General features: G+C 32.6%; 1 protein-coding gene across 1 annotated transcript; it reads left to right on the forward strand.

The window, feature by feature from the left end:
* Positions 1–296: 296 nt before the first annotated feature.
* PDIL1-6 (PDI-like 1-6) lies at positions 297–3,438 on the forward strand. Its single transcript, XM_078991472.1, has 11 exons — positions 297–1,095; positions 1,180–1,309; positions 1,404–1,569; positions 1,658–1,773; positions 1,860–1,940; positions 2,087–2,176; positions 2,286–2,357; positions 2,466–2,534; positions 2,693–2,773; positions 2,886–3,074; positions 3,157–3,438. Exons 1-11 carry the CDS (start codon positions 602–604, stop codon positions 3,262–3,264), a joined length of 1,596 nt encoding a protein of 531 aa, XP_078847598.1. The 5' UTR covers positions 297–601; the 3' UTR covers positions 3,265–3,438.
* Positions 3,439–11,286: the final 7,848 nt, after the last annotated feature.

The raw sequence follows: 11,286 nt of genomic DNA on the forward strand, positions 1-11,286 counted from the left end.
CATCCCATCAACCAAATGATAAACTCATGAAATATATATATTTCGATAAATAGCTTATCCGACAACAAAAAAATTATCCATGGCGAAACAATATTAGTATCCCATAACAATACTCAAACTATAAACAAATAGTTGATCAAATAACATTTAAAAAGAACAAACAACAGAAAAATTAGCATATCCAATCTCCGTAATGTAGGGTTCCCCACCTAATTATTATTATTAGTATTATAAAAAATCATTTATTTTATATGTTTTCCACCTCTCTTCCACTAGTTTAACGCAACCAAAAAGAAAAAAGGGGGACAGTCCAAACTTGAATCCCGTTAGTCACTGCACGTCGCACGGGAAGATAAAAGATTAAAAGCACAAGCAGTGTTGCTTCCCACTCCGTCGTCTTTTTTGAGTTATATCACTCTTTTGTTTCAGTTTCACACAGGATCTTTCAAGTATAAACAAATCTCTCCCTCCAAAGAACCCTTACTAAACCTCAATACAAAATCTTGATTCTTGATCGACCCAGTTATAGATCAATACAGATCTCGATCACAATTCACATTGCTTCTGTTTGCAAATTCTCCCAACCCCACAAATCTCGATCATGTCTGCACCAAAACCCCCTTCTAGATTCATATATCTTGCAATACTTCTTCTTCTTTCATTCAGTTTTTTGATTAGCGTGTCTGCCAGTGAAGAATCTGATGACATTGAGGAACTTATAGCATTAGACGAAGCAGAAGAAGAAAGCGGCGGTGGAACCCATCACCCTAAACCGTCATCTGAGGCGGAGGTGTTGACTAAGGCCCAACGAATAGTTCTTGAACTCAACAATGATAATACTCAAAGGGCTATTGATGGAAATGAGTACGTTTTGGTTCTGGGTTATGCTCCATGGTGTGTAAGAAGTGCTGAACTCATGCCTAGGTTTGCGGAAGCTGCTAGTTCTTTAAATGAATTAAAGAGCCCTGTTTTAATGGCGAAAATTGATGCTGAGAGGTACCCGAAAGTAGCTTCGAATCTTGAGATCAAAGGGTATCCGACTTTGCTTCTCTTCGTCAATGGCACTTCTCAACCTTACACCGGTGGATTTTCCACGTAAGATTTCTTCTCAATTCTCGGTTTCTTTTACGATATATTGGTACCCGTTGACTGTAATTAAGAAATTCTGTTGTGAATTAGGGAAGAAATTGTGATCTGGGTTAGGAAGAAGACGGGTACGCCCATTATCAGAATCAACTCTATCGATGAAGCAAACGAATTTGTTAAGAAACATTCCATATTTGCAGTTGCTTTATTCGCTAAATTCGAGGTATGTGTTTTTTGTGTTTTGGTGTTCTTGTTTCTTAATCACTCAGAAACGAAACACAAATCGATCATGTCTTCTTGTTTACTAAATTTTTCAGGGATCAGATCATGATGAATTCGTAAAAGCGTCAACTACTGATAACGATATCCAATTTGTCGAGACAAATAGCCACCAAATTGCCAATATTTTATATCCAGATCTTAAATCTGATAATCTGTTTCTCGGAATTGTTAAAAGTGAACCAGAAAGATACACTTCATATGGTAAGCTAAAGATTTGATAAACGTGATGTATGTTTCTTTTTTGTTTATATTTTATAAAAACACCATTTATATAAACTTGGTATTGCAGAAGGTGATTTCGAGAAAGACAAGATTCTGCAATTTGTGAATGATAATAAGTTCCCATTGGTCACATTTTTATCAGAATTGAATTCTGTCAAAGTTTACTCCAGCGATAAACTACAGGTTATAAACTTTTTTGTGTTCTTTTGACATTTTTGAATGTTTTGAAACTGATTATTCAAAATTGGGCTTAAAATTATATTTTCCAGGTTTATGTCTTTGCAGAAGCTGATGAATTCAAGAAATTACTAGAGCCATTTCAAGATGCTGCAAGGAAGTTCAAATCAAAGGTTAACACATTACAAATTATTTTTAAAAAAAATCAGTTTTATCCAAATACAAAGCAATTTTAACTGTTGACATTTGGTGGATTTTTCAAACTACAATGTCCTTATTAAGAGTAAAAATTAAAAGTAAATTCATCTTGTGGATGCAGATAATGTTTGTGTTTGTAGACATCAAAGATGAGAATCTTGCAAAACCTTTCTTAACTTTATTTGGGCTTGAAGATTCAGAAGACACTCTTGTTAGTTTCATTATGAACAATTTCAACACCAATTTAACATTTTTTTTCTCCAAATTATTTCAAGATTTTGCTAATGATATTATGTTTTTTTTTAAAATGTGTTTGATAGGTAACGGCTTTTGATTACAAAACTGGTGCCAAGTATTTGTTAGAGTCGGATCCAACACCCGCAAAAATAGAAGTAGCAATTCAATCAAATTTCTTTGATTTCTTGATGTTACTTCTATGCATATGTGAATATTGATTATTATATTATTTTTTTCTTATCATTATTTTTTTTTTTCTGTAGGAGTTTTGCTCAGGGCTTTTTAAGGGTATTCTGCCTCCTTTCTACAAGTCTCAAGCAATACCAGATAATGTGAGGTTTTTTTTTTATCTCATTGTTAATATAAATTAAATTTAGGATAAGTTACGTTTTTCACCCCTATGGTTTCTCACATTTCACCATTATAAATTTATAATTGAATTCTTTTGTCTAAAATTGTCAATCTTGAATTCTTGATTGTGAAATCACAGAAAGATGCAGACATTCTTACAGTTGTTGGAAAGACATTTGAAGACTTGGTTTTAAGCAGCTCCAAAAACATCATTCTTGAGGTCTGTATCCCATTTATTACACATATTAAAACCATCATTCTTTGTTTATACTACAATTTTATCAAAGACACATTTATACAATTAATATGTTTCCATATTGATCATATTCAAGATACACACACCATGGTGTTTGACATGTGAAACTACAAGCAAACAAGTGGAGAAACTGGCAAAACACTTTAAGGGATTGGAGAATCTTGTTTTTGCAAAGATAGATGCCTCTGTAAATGAACACCCAAGATTGCAAATGGATGATTATCCAACACTGTTGTTCTACCCAGGGGCAAATAAGTCAAAACCCGTAAGTCATTTGCTTCAATGACACTAGTTCTAGTCTTGAAAAACTTGTCTTTTGGGCTAAAGTTTGTTGATGTTTTGTGCAGATGAAGCTGCCTACAAAGTCTAGTGTGAAAGATTTGGCGATTTTGATTAACAAATATCTAAAAGAAGAGGCAAGTGATGAGCATCATGTGGTGAAAGATGAGCTTTAGAATATGATTAGGATGAGATTGTAGAGTGTTTGAAGGGTAAAAAGGTGAATTCCTGAAAACCCCGGAAATTGGGGGAGGGAGGATTTGGTGAAATTATCGGATATTGATAGCCATACATGTATAATTTTTATTATAAATTGGTTTTTATATTAACAACACGTACTTTGTTGAGTATTTTTTTTCATAATGCTTTAGGATTTTGTATGCTAATGAAATATAAATCCGTACATCGATTATGGTTATATTTGGCAAAACTATCTAGTAGTGGTTATGTTTAGTTGTAAACCATAGAGAATCTATGTACCTCTACCTCTCTAATAAAACACTCCTAAATTGACACATATCCTCTTCTAAATCAATGTTTTTCAACGTGACATCTTATTATTTAGTCTTTATTCTTTTTTCCAGCCCAACAATTTTATTTTTTCCTATTTTCTTATTCAAATTCAAATTTCATAAAATCAATCTTCTATTGTTTCCTATTATTCAGATTCAATCCCCTAAAATCCGCAATCAAATTATCAGTTCCCAAACCTAAATAAAGACGTCTCTTCTTCTTCAATGGTTCTTTCTCTCTCAAGACATACGATGATTTTTTCCGCCACCAAATCCCCACCATCACTATATCTGCTACATCGCAAGAGATTAGCCCGAAATCACCCTCCAGCCACCGCCACCACTGTCGCCCATCTGTTGTTGCTTGTGTTTAGATTGACAATCGTGATCCTTTTCCGTCAACTATGGGGATCTTCATGTCAATGACCTTCAACGAAATATGGATATGGGTCGAGTGTGGAACACAGTCAAATGTCTTATTGAGAAACTCAAGGACCGAATTGTTCTAATTCAGGGGTGGATTCATGCAATTAGGGTTGTAGGAAAGAAAATTGCAATTACGACTCTAGCAAGTTAACTGCTCTATTCAATTCAAGCTTTCAATATGATTTGAATTATGGTTTATTTGTTGTTCATGAATATTAGCAAAGTAGAGTACGTAAGAGATGCTTATTTGATGATTCTCACTTTTTGGTGATTTGTTACCCATTGATTCTTACCTTTGCAATTTATATGAATCATTGTTCGGAATACTACTGTGACACGTGTCATCTTCCTTGATTTATTAATATTTGTCACTCTACCGTAAGACATGATCTTCCCCTATCTCGATCTCGATTCTCAGGTAACCCATTTACATCTGTATGGTTTAAAGTGTTAATAAGCTTAATTGGATCATATAATTGCATATTATATGGTTTTAGGTGTTTCACTGGATCATATAATTACATTTTATATGTCTGCGTTTACATTTGATTGGTTTATATGGTTTTACTAAATTTGACTCAATCAATTTTGTTTGGTTATAGAAGGTTGATAATTTCCATTATTTCGCCTTAATTTCATTCTCTTTAACTTTTAAGTTTGCATTTACAAGATCGATGACGATTTGATATTGGTTTTATATTGTTATTTTTTTCTTCAGATCTTGATGAACAATCCAAATCACAATGCCAACCATTTTTTTTATCCTTGATGTTTGTGGATCTGGAATTGCAGAAACTCTATTGTATTTTATGTTGTTTTACGACGCATGAGTAATTAGCTCAATTGATTTCCTTTACTCCATATCGTCTTCATATTTTTGTGATAATTTTATCTCAATTGATTTCCTTTACTCCATATTGTCTTCATATTTTTGTAATAATTTTATCTCTTAGCAACTTATTTATATTACAAGTTTACAACATTTCAAAAATTTTGATAAGAATTGTTTGGATACTAATGCTTTAAATTCGTTAAATTCCCTGGGCAACACATTGACTTTTTTTAAATAATTTTGCAATATTCCTCAACTCCAAAAACTTAATGCGTGGGGCATTTTATGTCTTTTTTGCTTTGTTTAATTTGGTTCACAACTAGGCAAGAGTGTTCAATAGATTAAATTGATTAGTTAATTTAACAATTGATGTAGTTTTTTTTTAGTTTTGGGTCGGGATGCCACAGGCTTTGAACGAAAAACACCAACTCCAGGCCATGTGTGCCACACAGTCACACACACACTTGTATTTTTTTTATTTAATCAGCTTTTCAAGAATCAAGTTTTCAAGGTAATAACAAGATGTTAACCATGCACGTTTTGCTCTTGGTTGGAGGAGGAGCTGTTTTGATGAAGCTGCTCTGTCACACCTCAAAACCATGAATGGCGGAAACATTCAGGGGCGGAGGACGTCATGTACAGTATCACAAACAATGAATAATAGTAAACAAGCAACAACATCATCTATTACATTAATAATATAATTTCATACATGTGTGTTTTGTCAAAGTTATAGACACCAAAAATTATACATATCAAAATAAAAGATGAGTCTTGAACGAACTCCATCTTCTCAAAAGCCTGGCACCTGTACTATCTAGTGGTGACCTGAGAATACAAGTTATTTTGAAAGCGAGTATCAGCTTAATGTTGGTGAGATCATAAGTATATTAATGTCTGAGTTTGTATGAAAACGTTTGTAAAATGTTTATGTAAGATGTTTTGTACAATGTTTTGTATAATGTTTGAACTATCCTAGAAAACCCTATGTTTCCTACTAACTGTAGCCTTCTACCAAGGCATCTAGTGTCTGTGTGTATGTCTCTTGGTAGAGTGTGTGTTTTCCCTAATTCGGACTATCATTAACCAAAAATATAGATTCTACATTACCGTGCATCGTGTGAATATTCACGAAGTGAATGTTAATGGGAAAAATGAGATAGTACTATGGTGGAATGTCGTACTACAACCGTACTAATTACCTTAAGTCTAGGGTAATTCTTATAAGTACTGTAGTATTTGTAATAAGTGACTACCTCTGTACTCCTATTGCCTTATTTGAGGGATAAGGCCTAATGTGATGGCTAGATCCTAGGCTAGACGCCCCCCCCCCCCCCCCCGGTCAAAGGGATTTTGGGACCTTTACACGACTCCTGCATATTTGCACGCCGTGAACATCCACATTACTATGAACATGTATACCTAATATAAATATCACAATGTGTTATGATTCATCGGTATAGTTAGATCCTGAACTCGTTCTATGCTATAGCACCTAATGATGTCTATCCTATTATCGTATATGTAAACGTATCTATGTAAACGTACTCATGTAAGCGTAATCATGTAAACATATATATGTAATAGTATGGTAATGTACTATAATGTTCTGTGTGTGCTAGCTGTAATGTGTGTTCTCTCTCTATCTAGCATGTATAGTAATGTACTGTGTGTACTAGCTGTAATGAGTGTTCTCTCTCTATTTAGCAAGTATTGACTCATGAATGAACTGACTCATTGTATGTTTCATTGTTCTAGTAATAATAGTATCCTCCTGTGCTACCCCTATGGTAACTTACTAGCGATGTACTGGTACGTATGAACATGGAAGTATACCCTTGCTACCCAAGGGTACTGAATGAACTGGAAGGACCTTTTATGACTATATATGTACACATTATATATAACTAAAATTTAAACGACCTTCGGACGGGTACCCAATATCCCACCAGACCACATCTCAAGCGCGAAAAGGAAATAGGGTGGATAGCCTTCCTAAGTCCTTTAAACATTTCTTATATAACTATACATACATAGACATGCAATTGATAATAAGTAAAACAGTAGTTTAAGCAAATGTATTTAATAAGTATAAGAACTTGTAAAACAATTTGAAGCAAAACAGTTTGATAAACAATTTGAACAATAAGGAAATCACTGGTTTTGTAGTTATTAATCACATGTGATTGATGTAATAACTATAAACATTTGACTTATATCCTCCCCCCCCCCCCCCCCCATAAAGGCATTTAAAAACATTTAAACCATTGTTTAAGGGGTATGAACTCACCTGTAGTGAGTGGTACGGATGTACTGAAGATGTAGGATTGCTAGGTGTCAAGTGAAGTCTTGAACACACGCTATGATCCTAGTTAACATATAATCACACATATGTGTACCCAATTAGATTTAACTACTAATTGAAACTGTTTAGATCTCCTAGAACATGTTAAACACTTATAATAAGTGTTATTAGTCCTAAGGATTTCATCTAAGTTGTTGTAGGACCCGGCTAGTGAGTTTAGGGTTCCAAAGGACCACATACATGAGTTTACTCTCCAATAAACCTCACACAAGGAGTTTACGGTCGTAAACCCTTGAGTTTACGGCCGTGAACTCCTAAGCTTAATGTCATTTGGTGTTTTGAAGTTCTAAATGATCCCTAGAAGCATTCCTACTTGGTGGATTAATTCTTGGAAGGGTTTAGGGTACTTATACACTCCTTTGAGGAGTGTACGGCCCCAAGGCCAATTCCTTTTGAGTTTACTATCGTAAACTCATATGGAAAGGGGATGTTTTATGTTTTCAAGTCCTATACTCATCTAGGATAGGTTTTAGACAATTATCTAAGGCTAATGAAGGCCTTAGGCAAACTTTGGTACCCCCTTTTGATGTTCACGGCCCAAGGACCAAAACCATAAGAGATTACGGCTGTAATCTCTCTTTGGGATGGGCATTTGATGATTTAATGTCCCTAAATAACTAGGAGTAAATCAAGGCTATTGTTCCAAGGCTTTAGGAGTGATTAAGGCACTCTTTGGCCCTTGAGTTTGGAGTTCACGGTCCAAGAACTTCTTGGGTCGTGAACACCTTACTCTTGGTGTTCATGGGTGATTTCTAGCCTTATAAGCACTAACATACAAGCTTCAGATGGTTACATATCACGGGGAAAGGACTAGGCATCATTTTACCTTTATAAAAGAGTTTACTCCCCAAGGTGTTCTTGGGCGGTAAACTCTCAAATCTTGCGGTTTTGTTATGATTTATATGTTATTAAGCACTTAACAAGCTATATAATACAACTAGAGAGAGGTACTCATGATTTGGGATGAAAACCCGAAGATCCGTGAGAGAGAAAATGGTTTTTCTCTAGTTGGAATTGGAAATAATGAAATAATATTTCTAAGATTCATATATATAGTCCTGGGATTTTTGGCAGATAATATTTTTATTCACGAAATGAACTCTAATATAATAGAGTTTTGGAATAACAGAGTTGCACAAAACCCTAGTGCATCCACTCTCCTAATATCTCCTTAAGTGTAAATCCTGAAATACTCAAACTTATACGGAAAAGTCTGAAAATTTACTGTGACTGTTCTAACTTCTATTGACTTGATAATGTTCGTACATAATGGAAATTTTGGGTTGTCACATGCTCTAAGCTATTTTGACAATATAAGAGTTTTTTTGGGGGTAAAAAGGATATTTTGCATAAAATTTCTTGGTTGAACAATAGAATTCCCTATCAAAATTGGCTTTTATTAGGACTTGATTCAAGCAGATACCAAAACTAACCAGTCCAACAAAAAAAATTGAAGATGCAGAGAAAAAAGTATATCATGATAAGTAATGGTCAATGGTGAGACTTCGTACAACATATGTCATGCTCATTTTTTTTATTTAAAAGAACAATGGTATAAGATGAAATTGAGATTTAAATGTTGTGGTGGGAGTTTTGTTGAAACATAAATCATATTGGATGACTGAGTTTTTATTGAATAAAGGAAAGTTTTTTCAATGTTCATTTTTATTTTAGGATGATGGTTCAAAGTTCATTTTTATTTTGGTTTGTAGTTCAAAGTTCATTGTTATTTTTGGGTGATGTGCAAAGTTTCATTGTCATAAGCATGCTCTTGTGAAGCTTGTGTGTGGTTTTGCTCTATCAGGAAGATTGTTCAAAGTTCATTGTTAGTTTTGGATTATGGTTCAAAGTTAATTGGTATTTTAAGACGATTTTGTTGGGGTTTTTCTTATTATATATTTTTGAAGTTGTTATAGAGAAATGAGATATGTATCCTAGGTGAATATCGATCACATTTTTGGTTTAACATTTCTTATTAAAAATTGTTTTTTTTGGTTTAATGTTTTTTTTTCAACATAATTTTTAGATATTCATTAGGTTTATGTTTAAAAACATATCTAACTTGTCTGAAAGATGTTTTTCGATCAAAGAAGTATTTTGTGTAAATTTATTTTGAAAGTAAAAAAGTTGATGACCACAACTTTATACATGCAATTAGTCTTGAAAATATCGAATAATTGTAACATTTAAATTCAATTTCCTTTATATCTTAAAGATCTTTTTAAACAAAATTAAATGATAATATGAACTATTTGTAAGAGATGTATCAAATTTATTCTTGTTCCCAGAAGTAAATACACATGTTATAGTTATAACATTTACAAGGTTTTATGGTTAAATGATGATATATAAACTACTAGACAAAAAGTTTATCAAAAAAAGGTATTTTGATTTATGTCATTCATCACTATTAACATCATAAACGTACTTATATAAATAAAAAGTAAACTAAATCTTTACCACCAAATCAAAATAAATTAATTAGATTTTTTTGTAGCAAATGACATCCCATTTTGAACGACATCTTCCGAAAAATACTTTTATTTTTACCAAAACTTTTTGTTTACATTTTTAACCAAAAACATTGATATACTTTTATTTTATCTCAAAATAACAACATAATTTATTTTCAACCAAAGACAATGTATCTTTATTTTTAACAAAAAAATGCAACCAACCTGATCCAAGTTATTTTGATTTCTATTTCAAAAAATACATGTTTTGATTTGACTATATTTTTTCAGATTTACGATAGGAAGAGGAAGAGTCAGACTTAGGATAGGAAGAGGAAGAGGTTTCCCATTAGACCTACATTCCATTGAAGCTCACTACACTCTTCAAAGTATGAAATATTCAAATGGGTTCTCTTTTCATATGTTTCAACACTACGTGGTACATTTTGACACATTTTTATAAAGTAAATAAAAACTAAATAAGATACTTGCTCTTCCACTCATCCTATTTTTTTATGTCCAAAAAATTTAATAAATTTTAACCTATTTTCCATCCAACCAACTATATACTATTTTAATTTGTATCACGTGTAACTATATGTTATAATCTAGTTGTATATATAAAATCAAAACCTAAAAGCTAAAAGTATTTGAATTTTTTCTCAAAAAGTAAAAGCTCGTAATTTTACTTTCTCTCATATTTGAAATAATAAAATGATAAAAAGGTTTAAAATATTTAGCATATTTTCTCTTTTCTTTTCCAACTCAAGGTTAGGGGAAAAAAAATTCTCTTATTTTCTATGTAAAATGGATATAGTTAAGATAAGTGTAAGTTGGTTATTGAAAGAAATTATGAAGCTTTTCTTTTTACTTCAATTCTTTTAATATAAAGTTCTAAAGATAAATCAACGAGAATTTTCCCTCCAAAAGCTTCAATTACGTGAAACTTTTACTATCTTTCATGTTTGCTTCCAAATGTCTTCCTTTCTTTGAGAAAATTACGTGAATACATACCCTAAAAATTCCATGCATATAACTAAAAACTAATTTATTACACAAAAACATAACATTATGTATTTCTGTTGACTTAGAAGTTGACATTTTTTTTGTGAAAGTTTTATCTACACAACACACATACACGCTCATTAACATTTTTTACAAGATATTGATAACATTGATTATGTTCCTAAAGTTATCTGTTTTTTAAAAGATGTTAATCATGTGGTTGATTTTTTAATGAAAAATATTCTTTTAACATCAAGACGACGACTACAAATATTAAATATTTCCTAACAAATGACTATAATTCTAGTTTGCTCTAGATTTTCTAAAAAATTCCCAACAGCCTCATCATTAGTCCTTCCCAAAGAACATGGGAAAATTATAGGGGATTCGGTGCTGCTGATTCCCATCTAGCAAACAAGCTCAGATACCTGAAGAGTGAAATCAAGAAATGGCGATCGTCTGAATACCACAAGGAGCACAGTGAATGGATATCAATTAAGACTAGATTGGAGGAGATTGACTTGTTAGCAGAATCAAGACAATTAACAAGCCATGAAATCGACGAAAGAGCTATGGTATCTAGTAGGATCTCGGAACTGGAGAAA

This window comes from Lactuca saligna, chromosome 4, assembly GCF_052625555.1.
Source record: "Lactuca saligna cultivar CGN05327 chromosome 4, ASM5262555v1, whole genome shotgun sequence".
Taxonomy (NCBI): domain Eukaryota; kingdom Viridiplantae; phylum Streptophyta; class Magnoliopsida; order Asterales; family Asteraceae; genus Lactuca; species Lactuca saligna.

Coding starts and splice junctions, on each gene's coding strand:
- PDIL1-6 (XM_078991472.1), top strand. CDS start 602: ATGTCTGCACCAAAACCCCCTTCTAGATTCATATATCTTGCAATACTT. Junction 1,774..1,859: donor ACTCCAGCGATAAACTACAG/GTTATAAACTTT, acceptor TATATTTTCCAG/GTTTATGTCTTTGCAGAAGC. Junction 2,358..2,465: donor CAACACCCGCAAAAATAGAA/GTAGCAATTCAA, acceptor TTTTTTCTGTAG/GAGTTTTGCTCAGGGCTTTT.